The sequence below is a fragment of the Salmo trutta genome, chromosome 35, assembly GCF_901001165.1.
Source record: "Salmo trutta chromosome 35, fSalTru1.1, whole genome shotgun sequence".
In the NCBI taxonomy this organism is placed as follows: Eukaryota; Metazoa; Chordata; class Actinopteri; order Salmoniformes; family Salmonidae; genus Salmo; species Salmo trutta.
In genome coordinates, this window is record NC_042991.1 from 24,322,982 (window position 1) to 24,349,600 (window position 26,619).

General features: G+C 43.1%; 1 protein-coding gene across 1 annotated transcript in view; it reads left to right on the forward strand.

The window, feature by feature from the left end:
• Positions 1-26,619, forward strand: part of LOC115174908 (5'-nucleotidase domain-containing protein 1) — a 73,791-nt gene that overhangs the window by 44,026 nt on the left and 3,146 nt on the right. Inside the window, exons 8-10 of the mRNA XM_029733919.1 lie at positions 10,236-10,333; positions 18,601-18,722; positions 22,976-23,149. Coding sequence (XP_029589779.1) covers positions 10,236-10,333; positions 18,601-18,722; positions 22,976-23,149 — 394 coding nt within the window. The remainder of the gene's footprint in view (positions 1-10,235; positions 10,334-18,600; positions 18,723-22,975; positions 23,150-26,619) is intronic.

Sequence of the window (26,619 nt, forward strand, 5' to 3'; positions counted from 1 at the left end):
AAAAACGTTGCCTTGTCCAACAAATGCTGATGGCAGAGTCAGGATCTGGCGTTAGCAGTCCATGGCCCCATCCTGCCTGGTGTCAATGGTACAGGCTAGTGGCGGTGGTGTACTGGTGTGGGAAATGTTTTCCTGTCACACGTTAGATCCATAGATACCAATTGAGCAACAAAGGTTTCCGACACCTTGTAAAATCCATGCCCTGAAGAATTCTGGCTGTTCTGGAGGCAAAGGGGGGTCTGACCCAGTACTAGATGGGTGTACCCAATAAACTGGATGGTGAGTATATGTTTGCTCGGACTGGTATTTTTAGACCTCCCTGTAATACTTTTTTGCTGGCTAGAAATGGATGTATCTATAATGTTATGTCAGGAATATGTTTGGCTAGCTCCTAAGTCTGTAGAATGTGGATTTTCTCCAGTGGAGGCTCCTCAGAGGAGGATAGGGAGGACCATCCTCCTCAGTGAATTTCAGAAAATGTTTAATAGTGAAACATTTAAAAAGTTAGCATTTTTAGATAAAACTAAACTTAATATAGTCACTTTACCAAATGATTAAAACATACTGTTTTGCAATGAAGGTCTACAGTAGCCCCAGCAGCACTGTAGGGTAGCACAGTGGTGTAGCCAGAGGACAGCTAGCTTGTGTCATCCACTGGGTACATTGACTTGAATACAAAACCTAGCAGGCTCATGGTGCTTACCCCCCTCCATAGACTTACACACTAATTATGACAACTTCCGGAGGACGTCCTCCAACCTATCAGAGCTCTTGCGGCATTAACTGACATGTTGTCCACTCAATCAAAGGATCAGAGAATGAATCTAGTACTGAAAGCACTGAAGTGCATAACATGTGGTGAGTAGTTGACTCAAAGAGAAAGACGATAGTAGAACAAATTAATTTCTTCCAAAATTAAGGAGAAGTGAAAGAGAGCTATATTTCATACTGTGTGTGTACACAGTACCAGTCAAAAGTTTGGACACCTACTCATTCAAGGGTTTTTCTTTATTTTTACTATTTTCCACATTGTAGAATAATAGTGAAGACATCAAAACTATGAAATAACACACCTGGAAACATGTAGTAAGCAAAAAAGTGTTAAACAAATCAAAATATATTTGAGATTCTTCAAATAGCCACCCTTTGCCTTGATGACAGCTTTGCAAACACTTGGCATTCTCTCAACCAGCGTCACCTGGAATGCTTTTCCAACAGTCTTGAAGGAGTTCCCACATATGCTGAGCACTTGTCGGCTGCTTTTCCTTAACTCCCCGCCCGACTCATCCCAAACCATCTCAATTTGGTTGAGGTCGGGGGATTGTGGAGGCCAGGTCATCTGATGCAGCACTCCATCACTCTCCTTCGTAAAATAGCCCTTACATAGCCTGTAGGTGTGTTAGATTATTTTCCTGTTGAAAAACAAATGATAGTCCCTCTAAGCCAAAACCAGATGGGATGGCGTATCACTGCAGAATGCTGAGGTAACCATGCTGGTTTAGTGTGCCTTGAATTCTAAATAAATCACAGATCACATCATTATTTGGGATGCAATTTCTGAGGCTGGTAACTCTAATGAACTTATCCTCTGCAGCAGAGGTAACTCTGGGTCTTCCATTCCTATGGCAGTCCTCATGAGAGCCAGTTTCATCACAGCACTTGATGGTTTTTGCGACTGCACTTAAACTTTCAAGGTCCTTGAAATGTTCCGTATTGACTGACCTTCATGTCTTGAAGTAATGATGGGCTATCATTTCTCTTCACTTATTTGAGCTGTTCTTGCCATAATATGGACTTGGTCTTTTACCAAATAGGGCTATCTTCTGTATACCCCCCTACCTTGTCACAATACAACTGATTGGCTCAAACGCATTAAGGAGGAAAGAAATTCCCCAAATTAACTTTTAACAAGGCACACCTGTTAATTGAAATGCATTCCAGGTGACTACCTCATTAAGCTGGTTGAGAGAATGCCAAGAGTGTGTAAAGCTGTCATCAAGGCAAAGGGTGGCTGTTTGAAGAATCTCAAATATTATATTAAATATATTTTGATTTAACACTTATGTGGTTACTACATGATTCCATATGTGTTATTTCATAGTTTTAATGTCTTTACTATTATTCTTCAACGTAGAAAATAGTAAAAAAATTAAGAAAAACTCTTGAATGATTAGATGTTCTAAACCTTTTGTATACAGTACATGTCAAAAGTTTGGACACACCTACTCATTCAAGGGTTTTTTATTTTTTACTATTTTCTACATTGTTAAATTATTTTTCAATCTTCAACGTAGAAATGCTACAATAAAAATGTATTGAAACTTGTAACAAATGATGGAGTCACGCATGATTCACCGGACAATATTTTGAATGAGGAAGTAAAGTTCTTTAAGAATATGTTGTCGTTTCCGTCTCCTCCATCTCTACTAACTTAAGCTAATTGTATGGATTTTTTCACTATTAATAATGAAACATTTACATCTACAGAAAGACTCGTGTGAAGGCCAAATTACAGAGGAGGAACTTCTTGATGTAATTAAATCCTTCAAGTCTGGGAAAACTCCAGGGCTGGATGTCATACCAGTGAAAGTGTACCAAACTTTTTTTATATACTCAGAGGACCATTATTAGCATGTTTTAACAACTCCTTTATAAACAGTAGATTATCGGACACGCAACAAGGTCTGATTTCATTATTACTGAAACAGGATCCAAGTGGTATATATAAAGATCCAGTCCATTTAAAAAACTGGAGGCCTCTTACACTTCTGTGTTGTGATGCAAAATTTCTAGCTAAATGCTTGGTGCATAGAATTAAAAAGGTATTGTCAGATATTATTCATCCTAATCAGACGGGTTTTTTTTACATGGACGATACATTGGAGATAATATAAGACAAGTACTGGAAACAATAGAATACTATGAAATATCGTGGAAACCAGGCCTCGTTTTCATGGCTGATTTTGAAACGGCTTTTGATAAAGTAGGACTGAAGTTTACATATAAATGCCTAGAATATTTGCATTTTGGAGAATCTCTTATAAAATAGGTTAAAGTTACAGTGAGGGGAAAAAAGTATTTGATGCCCTGCTGATTTTGTACGTTTGCCCACTGACAAAGAAATGATCAGTCTATAATTTTAATGGTAGGTTTATTTGAACAGTGAGAGACAGAATAACAACAAAGAAATCCAGAAAAATGCATGTCAAAAATGTTATAAATTGATTTGCATTTTAATGAGGGAAATAAGTATTTGACCCCTCTGCAAAACATGACTTAGTACTTGGTGGCAAAACCCTTGTTGGCTTCCAGTTGAAGCTCGCATCTGCTACAAGACCATGGTGCTTGCCTACGGAGCTGTGAGGGGAACGGCACCTCCGTACCTTCAGGCTCTGATCAGGCCCTACACCCAAACAAGGGCACTGCGTTCATCCACCTCTGGCCTGCTCGCCTCCCTACCTCTGCGGAAGCACAGTTCCCACTCAGCCCAGTCAAAACTGTTCGCTGCTCTGGCACCCCAATGGTGGAACAAGCTCCCTCACGACGCCAGGACAGCGGAGTCAATCACCACCTTCCGTAGACACCTGAAACCCCACCTCTTTAAGGAATACCTGGGATAGGATATAGTTATCCTTCTAACCCCCCCCAAAAAAGATATAGATGTACTATTGTAAAGTGGTTGTTCCACTGGATATCTTAAGGTGAATGCACCAATTTGTAAGTCGCTCTGGATAAGAGCGTCTGCTAAATGACGTAAATGTAAATGTAATGTAAATGTGTAAAATAGTAAATAATGGTTACATCTCAAAGTTTTGAACTGTCAAGAGGAGTAATGGCGCCGACAGAGATGGTCGCCTCGCTTCAGGTCCTTTGGAAACTATGCAGTTATTATTTTTTTTAAAGTATTATTTCTTACATTGTTGTCCCAGAAAATCTCAAGTGTTATTACATACAGCAGGGAAGAACTATTGGATATAAAAGCGATGTCAACTTACCAACATTACAACCGGGAATACGTCTTTCCCGAAGTGGATTCTTTGTTCGGACCTCCACCCTGGACATGGGATCTTATCCCAGAGGCCGACCCAAAACAATGCGGTCGCCGCAGGAGAGGCAGACGGAGTGGCCTACTGGTCAAACTCAGAAGGCTAGCACGCCATCCACCTCTTCCGAGCATATTACTCGCCAATGTCCAATCTCTAGATAACAAGGTGGATGAAATTAGGGCAATAGTTGCATGCCAGAGAGACATCAGAGATTGTAACATTCTCTGTTTCACGGAAACATGGCTCACTCAGGATATGTTGTCAGAGTCGGTACAGCCACCCGGTTTCTTCATGCATCGTGCCGACAGAAACAAACATCTCTCTGGTAAGAAGAAGGGCGGGGGTGTATGCCTTTATGATTAACGACTCATGGCGTAATCACAATAACATACAGGAACTCATATCCTTTTGTTCACCTGACCTAGAAAACCTTACAATCAAATGCCGACTGCATTATCTTCCAAGAAAATTCTCTTCGATTATAGTCACAGCCATGTATAACCCCCCTCCCCCAAGCAGATACCTCGCCTGCCCTGAAAGAACTTCACTGGACTCTATGTAAACTGGAAATCATACATCCTGAGGCTGCATTTATTGTAGCTGGGGATTTTAACAACTCTAACCTAAGAACACGACTTCCTAAATTCTATCAGCATATCGAATGCGTGACACGAGCTGGTAGCATTCTGGACCATTGCTACTCTAAATTCTGCGATGCATACAAAGCCCTCCCCCAAATCTGACCATGACTCTATTTTGTTGCTTATAGACAGGAAGTAAAACAGGAAACGCCAGTGCTCAGGTCTATCCAACGCTGGGCTGACCATGCTTCAAGATTGCTTAGATCACGTGGACTGGGATATGTTCCGGATAGCCTCAGACAATAACATTGATGTATACGCTGACTGGGTGAGCGAGTTTATTAGCAAGTGCATCGGAGATGTAGTACCCACTGTGACTATTAAAACCTTTCCTAACCAGAAACTGTGGATTGATGGCAGCATTCGCGCAAAACTGAAAGCGCGAACCACTGCCTTTAATCATGGCAATGCAACTGAGAACATAACCGAATACAAACAGTGCAGCTTTTCCTTTCGCAAGGAAATCAAACAAGCAAAGCGTCAGTATAGAGACAAAGTAGAGTCGCAATTCAACTGCTCAAACACGAGACGTATGTGGCAGGGTCTACAGTCAATCACGGATTACAAAAAAAAAAACAGCCCCGTCGTGGACATCGATGTCCTGCTCCCAGACAAATTAAACAACTTCTTTGCTTGCTTTGAGGATAATACAGTGCCACTGACACGGCCCGCTACCAAAGCCTGTGGGCTCTCCTTCTCCGTGGCCAACGTGAGTAAAACATTCAAACGTGTTAACCCGCATGCTCTGAGGACGCGGCATTAATAGCCGCGTCCTCAGAGCATGCGCAGACCAGCTGGCTGGTGTGTTTACGGACATATTCAATCAATCCCTATCCCAGTCTGCTGTCCCCACATGCTTCAAGATGGCCACCATTGTTCCTGTTCCCAAGAAAGCTAAGGTAACTGAGCTAAATGACTATCGCCCCGTTGCACTCACTTCTGTCATCATGAAGTGCTTTGAGAGACTAGTCAAGGATCATATCACCTCCACCTACCTGTTACCCTAGACCCACTTCAATTTGCTTACCGCCCCAATAGGTCCACTGGCAACGCAATCGCCTGCACACTGCCCTATCCCATCTGGACAAGAAAAATACCTATGTAAGAATGCTGCTCATTGACTACAGCTCAGCATTTAACACCATAGTACCCTCCAAACTCGTCATTAAGCTCGAGGCCCTGGGTCTCGACTAGAGGTCGACCGATTAATCGGAATGGCCGATAAATTAGGGCTGATTTCAAGTTTTCATAACAATCGGTAATCAGCATTTTTGGACACATTAAACTTATAAAAAAACAATCAATCTTAACATAATCTCTAGTTAACTACAAATGGTTGATGATATTACTAGTTTATCTAGCTTGTCCTGCATTGCATATAATCGATGCGGTGCCTGTTAATTTATCATCGAATCACAGCCCACTTCGCCAAACGGGTGATGATTTAACAAGCGCATTCGCAAAAAAAGCACTGTCGTTGCACCAATGTGTACCTAACCATAAACATCAATGCCTTTCTTTAAAATCAATACACATGTATATATTTTTAAACCTGCATATTTTGTTAATATTGTCTGCTAACATGAATTTCTTTTAACTAGGGAAATTGTGTCACTTCTCTTGCATTCTGTGCAAGCAGAGTCAGGGTATATGCAGCAGTTTGGGCTGCCTGGCTCGTAGCGAACTGTGTAAAGACCATTTCTTCCTAACAAAGACCGTAATTAATTTGCCAGAATTGTACATAATTGTACAGCAGTATTTAGACTTAGGGATGCCACCCGTTAGATAAAATACGGAATGGTTCCGTATTTCACTGAAAGAATAAACATTATGTTTTCTAAATTATAGTTTCCGGATTTGACCATATTAACGACCTAGGGCTCATATTTCTGTGTGTTATAATTAAGTCTATGATTTGATAGAGCAGTCTGACTGAGCGGTGGTAGGCAGCTGCGGGCTCGTAAGCATTCATTCAAACAGCACTTTCGTGCATGTGCCAGCAGCTCTTTGCTCTGCTTCAAGCATTGAGCTGTTTATGACTTCAAGCCTATCAACTCCTGAGATTAGGCTGGCAATAGTAAAGTACCTATTAGAACATCCAATAGTCAAAGGTTTATGAAATACAAATGGAATAGAGAGAAATAGCCCTATAATAACTACAACCTAAAACTTCTTACCTGGGAATATTGAAGACTCATGTTAAAAGGAACCACCAGCTTTCATATGTTCTGAGCAAAGAACTTAAACGTTAGGTTTTTTAAATGGCACATATTGCACTTTTACTTTCTTCTCCAACACTTTGTTTTTGCATTATTTAAACCAAATTGAACATGTTTCATTATTTATTTGAGGTAAAATTTATTTTATTGATGTATTATATTAAGTTAAAATAAGTGTTCATTCAGTATTGTTGTAATTGTCATTATTTTATATATATATATATATACCGATTATGATTTTTCAACGCCGATACTGATACAGATTATTGGAGGACCAAAAAAAAAACGACACCGATTAAATCGGTCGATTTTTATATTATATATAATATAAAAATCGACCGATTTAATCGGTGTCGTTTTTTTTTTGGTCCTCCAATAATCTGTATCAGTATCGGCGTTGAAAAATCATAATCGGTCGACCTCTAAGGGAGATGATTGTGGAGTACAGGAAAGGAGGACCGAGCACCCCCAGGTGGGAGCTTCAAGTTCCCTGGTGTCCACATCAACAACAAACAAGAATGGTCCAAACACACCAAGACAGTTGTGAAGAGGGCACGGCAAAGCCTATTCCCCCTCAGGAAACTAAAAAGATTTGGCATGGGTCCTGAGATCCTCACAAGGTTCTACAGCTGCAACATCGAGAGCATCCTGACTGGTTGCATCACTGCCTGGTACGGCAATTGCTTGGCCTCTTTGCTATGAAGCCCCTAAATAAGATCTGGTGCAACCAATTACCTTCAGAAGTCACATAATTAGTTAGATTGCACACAGGTGGACTTTATTTAAGTGTCACATGATCTGTCACATGATCTCCGTATATATACACCTGTTCTGAAAGGCCCCAGAGTCTGCAACACCACCAAGCAAGTGACACCATGAAGACCAAGGAGCTCTCCAAACAGGTCAGGGACAAAGTTGTGGAGAAGTACAGAACAGGGTTGGGTTATAAAGAAATATCTGAAACTTTGAACATCCCACGAAGCACCATTAAATCCATTATTAAAAAATGGAAATAATATGGCACCACAACAAACCTGACAAGAGAGGGCCACCCACCAAAACTCATGGACCAGGCAAGGAGGGCATTAATCAGAGAGGCAACAAAGACTCCAAAGATAAGCCTGAAGGAGCTGCAAAACTCCACAGTGGAGATTGGAGTATCTGTCCATAGGACCACTTTAAGCCGTACACTCCACAGAGCTGGGCTTCACAGAAGAGTGGCCAGAAAAAAGCCATTGCTTAAAGTGTTCGCCAAAAGGCATGTGGGAGAGTCCCCAAACATATGGAAGAAGGTACTCTGGTCAGATGAGACTAAAATGTAGCTTTTTGGACATCAAGGAAAACGCTATGTCTGGCACAAACCCAACACCTCATCACCCCGAGAACACCATCCCCACAATGAAGCATGGTTATGGCAGCATCATGCTGCCATAACCACAAGTTTATAATTTTAAAAGGCTAATTGATCATTAGAAAACCCTTTTGCAATTATGTTAACACGGCTGAAAACTGTTTTCCTGATTAAAGAAGCAATAAAACTGGCCTTCTTTAGACTAGTTGAGTATCTGGAGCATCAGCATTTGTGGGTTCGATTACAGGCTCAAAAGGGCCAGAAACAAAGACCTTTCTTCTGAAACTCGTCAGTCTATTCATGTTTTGAGAAATGAAGGCTATTCCATGCGAGAAATTGCCAAGAAACTGAAGATCGCGTACAATGCTGTGTACTACTCACAGAACAGCGCAAACTGTCTCTAACCAGAATAGAGAGAGGAGTGGGAGGCCCTGGTGCACAACTGAGCAAGAGGACAAGTACATTAGTGTCTGGTTTGAGAAACAGACACCTCACAAGTCCCCAACTGGCAGCTTCATTAAATAGTACCCGCAAAACACCAGTTTCAACGTCAACCGTGAAGAGGCGACTCCGGGATGCTGGCCGAGTTCCTCTGTCCAGTGTCTGTGTTCTTTTGTCCATCTTAATCTTTTCTTTTTATTGGCCAGTCTGAGGTATGGCTTTTTCTTTGCAACTCTGCCTAGAGGGCCAGCATCATGGAGTCGCCTCTTCACTGTTGATGTTGAGACTGGTGTTTTGCGGGTACTATTTAATGAAGCTGCCAGGGTGTATGACTCTGAGATGGATGAGGTCCTGCATGCCTATGACCTAGCTTTAGAATTGTGAGTTTTACATCAAAAGGCAGTGCTCTGAATGATCCTGGGCCTCCACTCAGGGTAGGTACTGTATCTGCCCATGTAGGGCTGCAGTGAGAGGTCTCTCTCATAGTGTAATCCCAGTCAGCTTTAGCCAGGTCAGAGAACAGCAAACACCAGTCCACCCACCCACATGGCTCTGCTCTGGAGAGGAGGTCCAGGTAAACTCCCGGAGACAGGATGCAGCCCTGGTCTGAATGTCTGCTAGTGCTTGGAGCATGATGCTAACACTAAGCCAGTGTTAATAATTACCATGAGTGTATGTGTGTGTCTTTTTTGGCCTGAGGTTATTTCTCTCTCAAAAAAAATCTTGTTCCTTAACCGCTACAGGATTGGTGGGACGGTTGAGCTTATGTAGGCTAATGTAATTAGCATGAGGTTGTAAGTAACAAGAACATTTCCAGGACATAGACATATCTGATATTGGCATAAAGCTTAAATTCTTGTTAATCTAACTGCACTGTCCAATTTACAGTAGCTATTACAGTGAAAGAATACCATGCTATTGTTTGAGGAGAGTGCACAGTTATGAACTTTATTAATAGTTATTAATAAACCAATTAGGCACATTTGGGCAGTCTTGATAAAACATTTTGAACAGAAATGCAATGGTTCATTGGATCAGTCTAAAACATTGCACATACATTGCTGCCATCTAGTGGACAAAATCTCAATTGTGCCTGGGCTGGAATAATACATTATGGCCTTTCTCTTGCATTTCAAAGATGATGGTACAAAAAAACACATTTTTTTCTTTGTATTATCTTTTACCAGATCTAATGTGTTATATTCTCCTACATTCATTTCACATTTCCACAAACTTCAAATGTTTTCTTTCAAATGGTATCAAGAATATGCATATCCTTGCTACAGGCAGTTAGATTTGGGTATGTCATTTTAGGCGAAAATTGAAAAAAAGGGTCCAACCCTTAAGAGTTTCCTTAACATTTTCCTCATGCTCTTTTCATAAATACACTGTTTATGTTACTGTTTTTCATCAACTCGCCAATGTTTAGTTCCAAGTAAGAGTTTTTGTGTGCAAAAATGGCGGCCAGGTTTCGATCTCACAGTATTTGCAGATGTATTTTAATAATCAGGGGTTTGTTTCTCATTGGCTGTTGCAGGAAGGACTGGGAGGAGCTGTTTGACATCATCATCACCAACGCCTTGAAGCCTGGGTTCTTCTCACTGGTGCCCCAACAGAGGCCCTTCAGGACCCTGGGTGAGTACCTGACTACAGTACCTGCTTCCCTGCCTGTCTGTATGTCTGCCTGTCCATACAGGATCCCACTTCCCAGAAAACCATCAGTACCCTATGTACAGTACACTCCACCAACAGTAAGCACTGTAGATCAGCTCTCTGCCGACATCAAAAAGAGCATTACAGGGCTGTGGACTTTATAGCACAGCGGAATCTCATGATGGTGATTACTGCAAATAATTTCCTTTTTTTAGGATGAGAAAAGCACTACTTGTGGAGTTGTCTTCCAGAAGATAAAACCCAAGCGTCAAATCAAATCTCTTCTGAAACCAGTAAGATAAACTAGCATCAAGACAGGTGGGGACCATCACACCACCTCTACTTGCAGACATAGTAGGGTTTAAACTAGGTTCATATTAGCTGTCAGTATTTCTAATTTGATCTATTATCCACACGTGATCATAGTTTTCCTGCGCAGGCTGCTGATATTTATTCACGGTCGGTTCCTAAAGGTGTGCACAAGCTCTGGTATGCTCCCCCATCTGGACTGCGTTCCTGCCAGGAATGGATGCGTTATGTATGAAACACAATGACCCAGTCCCTCAAATATTCATACCTCCTCCAGCCCTCGCCACGTTGGCAGATATAGCCTCAGTCAGTGGCTGCTGCTATTCCATAATGTAGCAGAGATACTGCGAGAGATCTTATTCCATAATGTAGCAGAGATACTGGGAGAGATCTTATTCCATAATGTAGCAGAGATACTGTATGCCTTGGGGCTTTTTTGGATACAGTATCACTGTCACTTATTTTGCCTCAGTTATTATGTTCTAATAGTGTTGCTATATTTGCCTGTCAAGTTGATCAGATAAAGAGCTGACAAGTTCACCTCAAAGCTAAGCTAGTTTACTATCAGCAGGTTGCTATCATGTCACCACAACAGTTTTGTGTTTGCAGTTTTATGTGCAGTTTTATGTCCTTCAATATTCGACAAGTTATTGATAATTCAAAAGCTCACTAATTCTGTACCTACCGGAAAAAATGTGAAACCCCATTTTAGATTTTTTTTCAACATGAGCTTCAAGTTGATGGACTGGGTCACATACTGTAAGTCAATGGGCTCTATTCTTATACAGGACATAATAACATTATCTACTTCTTAAGAAGAGCCCAGTTCCTGCCAGGTACTGTATTAAACAGAGGTTTTAGAAATCGATCCTTTACTTTGGCTGCTAGTGTCAGACCCCTCCCAGTCTCGTATTAAGCATGACCTTCCTTCAGCAGTCATTTGTCCAAAGGATGTCAGCCAGGCCAGGTCTCTCTAAATATTTGCCTTGTGCATACAGCCTCACTTTGGTTACAGTGAAAATGCCACCGGATTTCACATTCTAATATGGGGGGGGCTCAGAGATAGAAATGTGTGTTTTTGTGCTCAGTTATGGTCTTCCAGAGACCACATACTTCTCATTCCATCTTCTGTCAAGGTCTGTACGTCCTCACAGCTGTGTGTGTGTGCTCGTTTGTGTGTGTGTGCGTGCGCGCAAGCGAGAGAGTCCGCACCCCCAAGTCTCTGCTTTCTATCTTCTGCCACAATATTTATATCACATTGAACGTATCAACAACGGTGTCTAAAAGATGGCGCCGAAGAACATGGCTGACGTTTTACATTCTCCCAACCAATTGTGCTATCTTATTTTTTTGCGTTTTGTGTAAATTCTTTTTGAACTTATTGTGTACATAATGTTGCTGCTACCATCTCTTATGACCGAAAATAACTTCTGTACATCAGAAAAGCTATTACTCACCGTGGACTAGAGGTCGACCGATTATGATTTTTCAACGCCGATACCGGATATTGGAGGACCCCAAAAAAAAAGCCGATACCGATTAATCGGCCGATTTGATTTATTAATATTTATTAATAATGATGATTACAATAATACTGAATGAACACTTTTATTTTAACTTAATATTATACATCAATAAAATCAATTTAGCCATAAAAATAAATAATGAAACATGTTCAATTTGGTTTAAATAATGAAAAAACAAAGTGTTGGAGAAGAAAGTAAAAGAGCATTATGTGCCATGTAAGAAAGCTACCGTTTAAGTTCCTTGCTCAGAACATGAGAACATATGAAAGCTGGTGGTTCCTTTTAACATGAGTCTTCAATATTCCCATGTAAGAAGTTTTAGGTTGTAGTTATTATAGGAATTATAGGACTATTTCTCTCTATACCATTTGTATTTCATATACCTTTGACTATTGGATGTTCTTATAGGCAGTATAGTATTGCCAGTGTAACAGAATAGCTTCCGTCCCTCTCCTCGCACCCTCGAAGCATCGTTACCCGTCGCTCCACAAAAGCCACGGCCCTTGCAGAGCAAGGGGAACAACTACTTCAAGGTCTCAGAGCGAGTGACGTCACCGATTGAAACACTATTAGCGCGCACCCCGCTAACTAGCTAGCCATTACACCAGCCTAATCTCGGGAGTTGATAGGCTTGAAGTCATAAACAGCTCAATGCTTGAAGCACAGCGAAGAGCTGCTGGCAAATGCACGAAAGTGCTGTTTGAATGAATGCTTACGAGCCTGCTGCTGCCTATACCGCTCAGTCAGACTGCTATATCAAATCATAGACTTAATTATAACATAATAACAGAGAAATACGAGCCTTAGATCATTAATATGGTCAAATCCGGAAACTATCATTTCGAAAACAAAACATTTATTCTTTCAGTGAAATATGGAACAGTTCTGTATTTTATCTAACGGGTGGCATCCCTAAGTCTCTAAATATTGCTGTTACATTGCACAACCTTCAATGTTATGTCATAATTATGTACAATTCTGGCAAATTATTTACGGTCTTTGTTAGGAAGAAATGGTCTTCACATAGTTCGCAACGAGCCAGGCAGTCCAAACTGCTGCATATACCCTGACTCTGCTTGCACGGAACGCAAGAGAAGTGACACAATTTCCCTAGTTAAAAGAAATTCATGTTAGCAGGCAATATTAACTAAATATGCAGATTTAAAAATATATACTTGTGAATTGATTTTAAAGAAAGGCATTGATGTTTATGGTTAGGTACACATTGGTGCAACGACAGTGCTTTTTTTGCGAATGCGCTTGTTAAATCATCACCCGTTTGGCGAAGTAGGCTGTGATTCGATGATAAATTAACAGGCACCGCTTCGATTATATGCAACGCAGGACAAGCTAGATAACTACACATGGTTGATGATATGATTAGTTTAACTAGAGATTATGTTAAGATTGATTGTTTTTTGTAAGATAAGTTTAATGCTAGCTAGGAACTTACCTTGGCTTCTTGCTACACTCGCGTAACAGGTAGTCAGCCTGCAACGCAGTCTCCTCGTGGAGTGCAATGTAATCGGCCACAATCGGTGTTCAAAAATGCCGATTACCGACTGTTATGAAAACTTGAAATCGGCCCTAATTAATCGGTCGACCTCTACCGTGGAATGGAAGAAACTTTTTCCTTTAACGAATCCGACGAGAAGTATATCCTGCTTTCACTGGAACAGGCCAAGATCCACGCCTTTTGCATGAATAAAAGATGCCGGAAAAGGGGCCGCAGCTCGGCATCCTTCTGAGAATCTGGAGGCGAGCAAGTAAACTCCCACTGCCTTCCATTCTTCTTGCTAATGTGCAATCATTGGAAAATAAAATTGATGACCTACGATTAAGATTATCCTACCAACGGGACATTAAAAACTGTAACATCTTATCTTTCACCGAGACGTGGCTGAACGAAAATACGGACAATATGGAGCTAGCGGGATTTTCCATGCACCGGCAGAACAGAGACACTACCTCTGGTAAGACGAGGTGTGGGGGTGTGTGTCTTTTTGTAAATAACAGCTGGCGCGTGATGTCTAATATTAAAGAAGTCTCAAGGTATTGCTCGCTTGAGGTAGAGTACCTTATGATAAACTGTAGACCACACTATCTACCAAGAGTTCTCATCTGTATTATTCATAGCCGTCTATTTACCACCAAAAAACAAAGCTGGCACTAAGACCGCTCTCAACCAACTCTATCAGGCCATAAGTAAAGAAGAAAATGCTCACCCAGCAGTGGCGCGCCTAGTGGCCGGGGACTTTAATGCCGGGGACTTTAACTTTGAATCCTACTACACCGTCTCTGCAGCTCGTCAGATGTGGCAGGGCTTGAAAACTATTACAGACTACAAAGGGAAACCCAAACACCAGCTGCCCAGTGACGCGAGCCTACCAGACGAGCTTAATGCCTTTTATGCTCGCTTCGATGCAAGCAACAATGACGCATGCACGAGCGCACCAGCTGTTCTAGATGACTGTGTGATAACACTCTCGGTAGTCAATGTGAACAAAACCTTTAAACAGGTCAACATTCACAAAGCTGCTGGGCCAGACGGATTACCAGGACGTGTACTCAAAGCACACGCGGACCAACTGTGAAGTGTCTTCGCTGACATTTTCAACCTCTCCCTGACCGAGTCTGTTTCAAGCAGACCACCATAGTCCCTGTGCCCAAGGAAGCAAAGGTAACCTGCCTAAATGATTACCGCCCCGTGGCACTCAAGTCGGTAGCCATGAAGTGCTTTGAAAGGCTGGTCATGGCTCACATCAACAGCATCCTCCCGGACACCCTAGACCCACTCCAGTTCGCATACCGCCCCAACAGATCCACAGATGACGCAATCTCAATCGCACTCCACACCGGCCTTTCTCACCTGGACAAAAGGAACACCTATGTGAAAATGCTGTTCATTGACTACAGCTCAGCGTTAAACACTATAGTACCCTCAAAGCTCATCACTAAGCTAAGGACTCTGGGACTAAACACCTCCCTCTGCAACTGGATCCTGGACTTCCTGACGGGCAGCCTCCAGGTGGTAAGAGTAGGCAACAACACGTCTGCGACACTGATCCTTAACACTGGGGCCCCTCGGGTGTGTATTTAGTGCCCCTCCTATATTCCTTGTTCACCCACGACTGTGTGGCCAAACACAATTCCAACACCATCATTAAGTTTGCTGACGACACAACAGTGGTAGGCCTGATCACCGACAATGAGACAGCCTATAGGGAGGAGGTCAGAGAACTGGCAGTGTGGTGCCAGGACAACTGCCTCTCCCTCAATGTGAGCAAGACAACAGAGCTGATCGTGGACTACAGGAGAAGGAAGGCTGAACAGGCCCCCATTAACGTCGACGGGGCTGTAGTGGAGCGGGTCGAGAGTTTGAAGTTCCTTGGTGTCCACATCACAAACAAACTATCATGATCCAAACACACCAAGACAGTTGTGAAGAGGGCACGACCACAACTTTTCCCCCTCAGGAGACTGAAAAGATTTGGCATGGGTCCCCAGATCCTCAAAAGGTTCTACAGCTGCACCATCGAGAGCATCCTGACTGGTTGCATCACCACCTGGTATGGAAACTGCTCGGCATCTGACCGTAAGGCACTACAGAGGGTAGTGCGTACGGCTCAGTACATCACTGGGGCCAAGCTGCCATCCAGGACCTATATTAAAGGCGGTGTCAGAGAAAAGCCCATAAAATTGTCAGAGACTCCAGGTTATAGACTATTTTCTCTGCTACCCCATGGCAAGCGGTACCGGAGCACCAAGTCTAGGACCAAGAGGCTCCTCAACAGCTTTTACCCCCAAGCCATAAGACTGCTGAACAATTTTTAAAATCGCCACCAGACAATTTACATTGACCCCCCCCCCTTTTGTACACTGCTACTACTCGCTGTTTGTTTATTACCTATGCATAGTCACTTTGCCCCCACCTACATGTACAGATTACCTCAACTAGCCTGTACCCCCGCACACTGACTCGGTACCGGTGCCCCCAGTATATGGTGTTTCTTTTTATTATTATTTTTATTTTAGTCTACTTGGTAAATATTTTCTTCTTCTTGAACTGCACTGTTGGTAAAGAGCTTGTAAGTATGCATTTCACGGTGAAGTCTACACTTGTTGTATTCAGCGCATGTGACAAATGAAGTTTGATTTGATTTGAACCTGCAGCCCACTTTGACAAGGGCTGTCGTTTTAACAAAGGAAAGTAGAGGTTTTCCTGCTGCTGGTCTTAAGCACCAATCAGTTAAGCCAGGCACAAGGACTTTGAAGATGAAACACAATATGAATAACAAAGTTTGTACAGTTATATTTACTCAATGGCAATTCCAGTAGGCATAAGCTCTTTCACTGAGTTCAGCTAAACATTTGATTTGTTTTCAAGGAACTTTCTAGGGCCTCCCTCCCAGCAGTTACTATTGTGTGAGTAATGCTGTGGGAATTGTGTGGTGCAGTTTAGATTCCAGCTTCTCTGTATCTTATATTGGCAATGCTCCACTACCCCCTTGCTCAAACTGAAACAGACTGTGGTTATTGCTAACCAGCAGCAGCCCAATCAAGCAGGCCAAAACCCCCTCCAGTCAACCAGGAATGACTATAGATACAGACCTTTTCTCTTAGTGAAAAGTACTTGGCTGTTGTTGAGCATTAAGACATAAACTATGTTGTTCCTGAAGTCTGGAAAGATCATTGGGTGTTATTTATGAACTGTAAATGCTTCCATGAGGTCATTGACACACTTTCCTGTGTGAGTGGCTGAAAAAGGAGGAAGCAGACAAGCCTCCATGGTTGTATCCCAAATGGCACCCTATTCCCTATATAGTGTACTTCTTTTAACCAGAGCCCTATATCCCCTGTTCAAAAGTAGTGCACTATATCTGTTTAGGAAACATACTCATGGAAGTACTGTAGCTCCAATTAGGCACCTGTGAAAAATCTATTTTAAATTAGTTACTTTTATCCCTCACAAGTGATGTATATGAAAGTATCCATATTTGTTAGAATCCATATTTGTTACCGACTGGCTCAATTCTGTCTTATGTAGCAAAATTTGAAATTGTGTTTTATACATTGGAAAAGTAAAGACTGAGCTAGAAAATGGTATATCATACATTACAGTTGAGGAACAATTGGAAAGTAATTCTGCTTTGAAAGTTGATAAACTTGTAACCTCACTTTTGAGAAAATGGCCCTTGAATGTTTTGGTAAACCTACTGGAGAGCTCATCTTAGTCTACACCCATTTAGCATCGTACACACTCTTAAGCCTTAGCCCCACCCATCTCTTTAAGGATTCACATGTGAGGCCATGTACTAAACACAAAAAGTACAGGCTGCATGACATCAGCGGCCTCGTGGTCCAAAATAGTCAATAAATCCACCCATTTTAAAAATGAATTTAGGATATGTCAATCAAGCAAACCAGGCAACTAAAAGCTACTTTCTAAACAATGTTTTGGTTCGTTTCTAGCTTGTTAGCTAGCTATCTAATGTTAAGTTAGCTGGCTAGCCAGTTCAAATAATGACCATATCATATAGCTGACAAGGTCTTCATTATTACAGGAAAATAAACTCACAACAAGATCATTATTTACAAGTTAATGGTGAGCCAATTACAGAAAATAATTGGCTCACCATTAGAAATAAAAGCAGGGCATTCTACCAAAGAAATCTTAGAATGTGGACACTGTCTCGTTGGCCTAACGTTATATCCTAATTTGACTTTGGTGCAGGTCTCATTACCCTGTCTGGTAAACACATACTATATCAAATATAATCAAAATTAATTTGTCACATGAACAGGATACAGAAGGTTTAGTGAAATGGTTACTTGCATAGTAGAGTATTTTGTTTAGACATGTAGCTAGCTAGCTAAACAAAGAACCATAATTCCAACTCCTAACGTTACTACCCTGCATGAATCTGCAGGTAGCTAACCAACCAGGTTCAATGTTAGCTAGCTAGCTACATGGTAGACACATCTGAACTAATCTCTCGGCATGTCCAGCCCATCCAATATCTCAGCCAATCATGGCTAGTGGGAAGGTTCCTATCTTTTTCCGTGGCTAAACCAACTAGGCTTGTAATTTCACCATTTTATTCATATTTACAGATGGCATACATGTTTGTTGTTAAGGCACATGAAATATTCCAGAATGCATTTCTGCCCCCCAAAAAATGCATTTTGATTTAAAAAAAGTTTACGTTCAAATGCCTCTCCTGTGAAGTAGTGACATACGCCAAGTTTCCTGAAATTAGTCACATTTGCTTGTGGGCCCAGTGTTGAGTTATGTGGTGAGAGGTGTTGTGGTTGTGTGCTAAGCGGTGTGGTTGTGTATGTTCATGTCGTTGAACGGTGTAGTCGATCTGTGTGGTGACTTTGTGGTTGTTGTTGACTTTTTCCTGGCTGTAGTGAATGATGTGGAGGAGAGCGAAGGGCTGCCATCCCTGGACAAGCCTGGCTGGTACTCTCAAGGCAACTGGCCCCACCTCCACCAGCTGCTCAAGACCATGACTGGCAATCCTGAGCCCAAGGTAAGATTGATAGATTGGTTAGTTGGTTTAATCTTTTCTTATCCTTCAAGAGGAAATTCTACTGATCATGTTTTGAAATGACTAACAAGCTGTGTATTAAATACCCTGAGCAAAAATATAAATGCAACATGTAACAATTTCTAAGATTTTACTGAATTACAGTTCATATAAGGAAATCAGTCAATTGAAATAAATTAATTTGGCCCTAATCTATGGATTCATATGACTGGGAATAGAGATATGCATCTGTTGGTCACAGATACCTTAAAAAAAGGGTAGGAGCTGGAATCAGAAAACCAGTCAGTATTTGGTGTGACCACAATTTGCCTCATGCAGCATGACACATCTCCTTCGCATAGAATTAATCATGCTGCTGATTGTGGCCTGTGAATGTTGTCCCACTCCTCTTTAATGGCTGTGCGAAGTTACTGGAACACGCTGTCATACACGTCGATCCAGAGCATCCCAAACATGCTCAATGGGTGACATGTCTGGTGAGTATGCTGGACATGAAAGAACTGGGACATTTTCAGGTTCCAGGAATTGTGTACATATCCTTGTGACATGGGGCCATGCGTTATCATGCTGAAACATGAGGTGATGGCAGTGGATGAATGGCACAACAATGGGCCTCAGGATCTCGTCATGGTATCTCTGTGCATTCAAATTGCCATCGATAAAAGGCAATTGTGTTTGTTGTCCTTAGCTTAAGCCTGCCCATACCATAACCCCACCGCCACCATGGGGCACTCTGTTCACAACGTTGACATCAGCAAACCGCTCACCCACACGACGCTATCTGTCTGGTACAGTTGAAACCGGGATTCATCCGTGAAGAGCACACTTCTCCAACATGCCAGTGGCCATCGAAGGTGAGCATTTGCCCACTGAAGTCGGTTACGACGCTGAACTGCAGTCAGGTCAAGACCCTGGTGAGGACGACGAGCACGTAGATGAGCTTCCCAGAGACGGTTTCTGACAGTTTGTGCAGAAATTCTTTGGTTGTGCAAACCCAGTTTCATCAGCTGTGTTGGGTGGCTGGTCCCAGACAATCCCACAGGTGAAGAAGCCGGATGTGGAGGTCCTGGACTGGCTCATTTACACGTGGTCTGCAGTTGTGAGGCCGGTTGGACATACTGCCAAATTCTCTAAAACAATGTTGGAGGCGGCTTATGGTAGAGAAATGAACATTAAATTCTCTGGCAACAGCTCTGGTGGACATTATTGCAGTCAGCATACCAATTGCACGCTCCCTCAAAACTTGAGACATCTCTGGCATTGTGTTGTGTTTCAAAACAGCACATTTAAAAGGAGCCTTTTATTGTCCCCAGCACAAGGTGCACCTGTGTAATGATCATCCTGTTTAATCAAGTTCTTGATATGCCACACCTGTCAGGTGGATTGATTATCTTGGTAAAGGAGAAATGCTCGCTAACAGGGATGTAAACTAATTTGTGCGCACAATTTGAGAGAAATAAACTTTTTGTGCATATGGAACATTTCTGGATCATGAAACATGACCAACACTTTACATGTTGTGTTTGTATTTTTGTTCAGTATATTTCCAAATAACCACATCACTTCCATATTATCATGGGATTTGTGTCAAAATGTTTATCTACAAAGCAGTGTAGGTTTGCTTTCAGCTTCCATTCCTGGCAGACGCACAGAGATCTGACGAACTCTATAAATCAGCTCGGGGTTATTCGCACCAGTGTGAAGGAGAGGGAAACATGGCCGTGTACACCTGCACACCTTGGCATAAGTGTCAGCAGGGCTAGAGTGCCAGCCAGAGAGCTGCCTGTCCTGCTGAGAGGGTCTGTGATAAACAGGCCCTTACTGTAGAGTACACAGCCTATACGATTTCTGACAGGCAGGCAGCCAGCTCTTCTCACTCTGAGACCCTGTTTGAGCCCTCTCTCAGCTTTAAGGAAAGGCTCCGGCTCACTGCCTTGTGCACCCAGGGACGCCCATCGTCCACGTCCTCAGCCTCCCCTCCCTCTACCCCTCCCACCCGGCCAGGAGTGCTCAATGACCCCTCTGTTCTTGGGCCACGTGGAGAACGCGCTCGAGGAATGCAGTGTCAACCTGCACTAATGGCAGCTTTAAGGCAGCCCCTTAAAGCTGCTGCTATCCAGAATTCTTGGGGTGTCCATACCCCATTGAAGTTGAGATTTAAAATAGTTATGGTAAGGGTTAGGTTAGGGTTTAAGGTTAAGGGTAGGGTAGGGGTTAAGGTTCCGATTAGGGTTCAGGGTTGGGATGTTCCAAGCATCCCGGATAGCACTAACCGTGATCTGAGGCAGTCTGTTTTGGGTTCTCCTCACTTTCACCTGACAGGACTTAATGTTGGCCCGCTAGGCCGGCTGAATGGGAGGCATTCAGGGCAGATTACAGTCCCCTGTAGCAGTGAGCACAGGTCTGGCTGCGACATGGAGGATCAAAGCTTAGACACTGAGCTGCCCTGCTCATACAGACTCAATGAGTCAATGATTCAAATGGCACTCATTTTCCTCTGTGTGTCTTTTTGTTGTAGTAAGCGTACTCCACCCACTTCTCTCTATCTGGAATCTCAGACCTTTTTCTCCCCCCAGACACATTTAACCATTCTTAAAGTTCTGTTGTGTCGTTACAATTTCATACAATTTCATGTATGAGCAAAGCTGCTGTAATGATCGGATTGGGGACTAAGTAACATGGATATAGTCCTTATATCCCTGGCCCTCTCATGTCAGATATGTGATCTCCCCTTCCCTCCTCTCTGTCTGTCTGCATCCCAAATGGCACCCCTAAGGGCCGTGGTCAAAAGTAGTGCACTACATAAGGAACAAGGTGGCATTTGGGATGCAGGCTCTGTCTGTCCCAGCCAGGCCCCACACAGTGGAGCACAATGGGCTCTGGTCACCCTGTTTCCTCCCCAGGGGAAAGGCCGTGCTGTCAGGCTGACATTAATTTTCTCCTAGGGAGAAGGAGGGAGCTGCAGACTGTAGCAAGTTATATTTTCAGGGGAAAGAGTCCTCAGAAGAGCAGTCTTGTTGTAGTTGAAACCTGAATTATGTTGCGTTATTCGTCCCAGCCTTATGAAACTGTGTTTAGCATCTAGCGAGCCCCATGAAAGTCTCTCTAATGTTTTGCCGCTGTGTTGGAATTGGCCTGTAAATATTTATTGTACTGATCCAATGCCTCTGCCTGCAGTGGGGAGATGAAAAACGATTGGTGCACTCCGCAGCAGTGCCCTCTCTCTCTCTCCCTCTCTGTGGCCAGTTTCTCTGAAAACTTGATACCTATGCCCAGCTCCAGAGAGCCACAGGCCCAGCTCACAGCTCCACATCCTAGGCCCTGGCTGACCGGCTGGCTGTCCTGTTTATTTATGCGTGGAACTGCAAGACCTGGTCACAGACACTGTAAAGGGCCTGAGAAGAGGAGGGAGTTTCCGGAGTGAGTCCAGCAGCCCACATGAACACATTAGAGACCCTCCACTCCTCCCTCACCACCTTCTCTTAGTGGGTGTCTGCCCGCCTCCAAAACAAACACATACACACCACTCTGCATTCCACACAGAGAGCTGTGTGAAGGACTCTTTAAGTGTGTTGTCTTAAGCACCAACATAGTATCATCCTTATAGAACACTGGCCTCAGTGGCCTGGTGTAATAACCTGTATTCTCTCCATAAAATAGCCCCTCAAGAAGTCAGGGTTTGGTGATGTGCTGAAACTCAAAGAGATATTTCCTCTAAAGAGCTGATTCCATTATGGCAGAATTCTTGTTTGTTTTTCCTGGTGGTTCTCTAATCCCTCTGACACTTTTTAACCCTTAGGTTCCATTGGAGTTGCAAAGCATACAACTATATACATTTGTTGCAATGGGTTTTGAATGTCAGGAAAGGGGTTGCCAGTCAGTTTAGGTATGCCGTTCAGCTAAGCCTGTCTTAACGTGTTTATCTTTCCAGCCATAGCAAAAGTACAAAAGAGACATGATGGTCAAAGAAGACTTGATGAGTTTTGCAGCCATATCGTGTCTGGTCTAGTTTGCCCTAGGGGCAGTAAGACATGTCGGCGTTATTGAATTAGACTACGACTGAATGCCCCCTTTTAAACAAATCCTGCCAAATTGCTATTGTATCAGCGCTTTACAACTGAACCTTTACAAATCACATGAAGAATTACTCTATGAAACGTCTACTTAATTTACGGAGCAGCTACTCAGATAATGGCCTCATTCTTTGTCTATGTCCTGTCTCCTACTCTCTATAGGTGGTTTACTTTGGGGATAGCATGCGGTCGGACATGTTCCCTGCTAGCACGTTTGGGAAGTGGGAGACTGTGATGATCGTGGAGGAAATGGAGGGAGAGGGCGTCCCGAGGAGCGAAGCAGCAGAGACCAACGAGGCCCAAGTGGAGCCTCAGGAGAAGAAGGGAAAGGTTGAGGTAAGTTCACACCAGCAGTTGTTTCCGTTTAACGTGCTCTCCCACCTTGCCCCTGCTACCTAAATCACATATTCTCCCAACCCCCAGTCCATTGGCTCAGTGCCGAAATATACCCAATGTAGGATGTGTGTCTGAGAATGTGCGTGTGTTCATTTTGTAGCATTATCAAAAGACGTTCTGCAATTGCATTGTTGTAAGTATACCGTGGCGGTTTCATATTATTACAGTTTCACATCTAAAGGAGGAACCTGTAAAACAAGTTTATGTGAGTCTGTATTTCTCAGAGTAAGCCTATTTTGAGTACAGTAAAGTCAGAAAATAAACATTTTAGGGAAGCTCACATACTACTAGGAAGGAAACTATGAAGTAATCCGTACGACCAGGATGCAATATCACCCAGTGCTGCCCTCTCCCTCACTGACCAGGCCATGGAGGATGTTTTGTTCCAGACAGTAGAGAAGTTAGATGAGTCAGCATATCTGTTGCCAGGAGCAATGAGAGGAACATCCTTGTTTGGCTAAAACACCACTAGGACAGATGACTCCTTCATCTGAAGGGACTGACTGAGGAGGTTGTGCCATGTTTGGAGCACGGGGACTTGTAGATGGACAAATTGTCTCCGCCTAGACTCACACCTCTACCTCTCTGTCGCTCTCTTTTTCCCTTCTCCCTCTCTCTTTGTCTCCCCCCTCCACCCTCTTCTCTCTGTCTCTCTCTCTCTGTCCCTTCTCCCTCTCTCTTTGACTCCGCCCCACCCCCATTTTCTCTTTCTCTTTCTCTCTCCCCCTCCACCCCCATCTCTCCCTCTCTTATTCTCTCTCTCGGTTTCACCCCTCCACTCACTTCTCTCCTTTTTTAATCTCCCACCCAGCCTATCTCTCTCTCTCTCTCTCTCTCTCTCTCTACTTCCCTTTCCTTTCTAAAACGTATTTCCCCATTTGCCTCATTTAATAGATATTCCTGGAAGCTCCAGTTGGTCTCTATCTCTCTTTTTTATCTCACTCTTAAGAGAACTGCCTGGAATGACATGTTTCCCCCAGATTCCTTTTGGTTACAATTTGTCCCTCAATATCTGGTGGAAATTTCCACATGAATAGGCTACTGTATGTAATGTTGTGCATCAGGTTGCCACTTATTAATGATATATTATGAGGTTCAGTGTAGAGAAGATATAAACTAGAGAAGAGGGAGAAGTAGTTAGTGCAGAAGTAGCCAGAATCTTTCCATGGCTCAGAGTTCGGAGCTGATCTTTTATCTATGTATCTACGTTATTTTAACATGAAAGATCTTGGATTCATTTAATCTTATGAATGACTTCTAACATAAACAGATCTTCTCAGCATGCAACTCCGTCTCCAAGTCTGGTTGGAAGTCAAAAAGCCTCATTTTTCAGAAGAATGTCTTCCATCACACTTTTCACCAAGAGAGGGACAAAGTAGCAACAGTTTTTTTTTATTTGACGCAATCCCCTTTCTCCCAGACACATTTCAAGGAAGTATCTGTAAGAGTTGAGTAATTTAGATGCATACGTGTCTTCTGCTACCTCTAGTTTGATCTGTTAACAGTCCGTACTTGTTAACCACATCCTGTTTTTAAGGCATGTTCTGCCTTTCAGCACTTTTTAGAGATTAACATATTGCACCGACAAATGGCACTGATAAGGATGAGTAGGGGGGAGGGGGGGGGATAATAATGGTGCCGGAGGGGATGGCTGCCGTTTTACAGGCTCCTAACCAACTGTGCTATTTTGTTTGTTTTTTCACATTGTTTGTAACTGATTTTGTACGTAATGTTGCTGCTACAGTCTCTTATGACCAAAAAGACCTGGACATCAGAACAGCGATTACTCACATCAAACTGGACAAAGATTTTTTCTTTAATGAGTCAGACACGAAGGATATACTGCTCTCTCAAGACCAGGCCCAAATCCCTGTCATTCGCGTGAAGAAAAGACGGAGAAAAAGGGGGAGAAGGGCGAGGTGCCTTGTGAGAATTTCCTGGCGAGTTGGTAAACCACCACTACCCTCCGTATTAATGGCCAACAGACGGATTATCAGGACGTGTACTCAAAGCATATGCGGACCAATTGGCCAGTGTCTTCACTGACATTTTCAACCTCTCCCTGACCAATTATGTAATACCTACATGTTTCAAACAGACCACCATAGTCCCTGTGCCCAAGAAAGCGAAGGTAACCTGCCTAAATTATTACAGTTGAGTACAGTTGAAGTCGGAAGTTTACATACACCTTAGCCAAATACATTTAAACTCAGTTTTTCACAATTCCTGACATTTAATCAGAGTAAAAATTCCCTTCTTTCATCATATTCCCAGTGGGTCAGAATTTTACATACACTCAATTAGTATTTGGTAGCATTGCCTTTAAATTGTTTAACTTGGGTCAAACGTTTTGGGTAGCCTTCCACAAGCTTCCCACAATAAGTTGGGTGAATTTTGGCCCCTTCCTCCTGACAGAGCTGGTGTAACTGAGTCAGGTTTGTAGGCCTCCTTGCTCGCAGACAACCATAGTCCCCTGTGCCCAAGAAAGCGAAGGTAACCTGCCTAAATGATTACCCCCCGTAGCACTCACGTTGGTAGCCATGAAGTGCTTTGAAAGGCTGGTCATGACTCACATCAACACCATCATGCTGGAAACCCTAGACCAACTCCAATTCGCATACCGCCCCAACAGATCCACAGATGACACAATCTCAATCGCACTCCACACTGCCTTTTCCCACCTGGACAAAAGGAACACCTATGTGAGAAGGCTGTTCATCGGCAACTGCTTAGCGTTCAACACCATAGTGCCCACAAAGCTCATCACTAAGCTAAGGGACTAAACACCTCCCTCTTCAACTGGATCCTGGACTTCCTGATGGGCCACCCCCAGGTGGTAAGGGTAGGCAACAACACATTTGCCACTCAGATCCTCAACACTGAGGCCCCTCAGTGGTGCGTGCTTAGTCCCCTCCTGTACTCCCTGTTCACCCACGACTGCGTGGCCAAACATGACTCCAACACCATCAAGTTTGCTGACGACACAACAGTAGTAGGCCTGATCACCCACAACAATGGGACAGCCTATAGGAAGGAGCGCAGAGACCTGGCAGTGTGGTGCCAGGACAACAACCTCTCCCTCAATGTGAGCAAGACAAAGGAGCTGATCGTGGACTATTGGAAAAGGAGGGCTTAACAGGCCCCCATTAACATCAACGGGGCTGTAGTGGAGCGGGTCGATAGATTCAAGTTCCTTGGTGTCCACATCACAAACAAACTATCATGGTCCAAACACACCAAGACAGTTGTGAAGAGGGCACGACAACAACATTTCCCCCTCAGGAGACTGAAAAGATTTGGCGTGGGTCCCCAGATCCTCCATTTTTTTTTACAGCTGAGCCATCGAGAGCATCCTGACCGGTTGCATCACCGCCTGGTGTGGCAACTGCTCGGCATCTGACCGTAAGGTG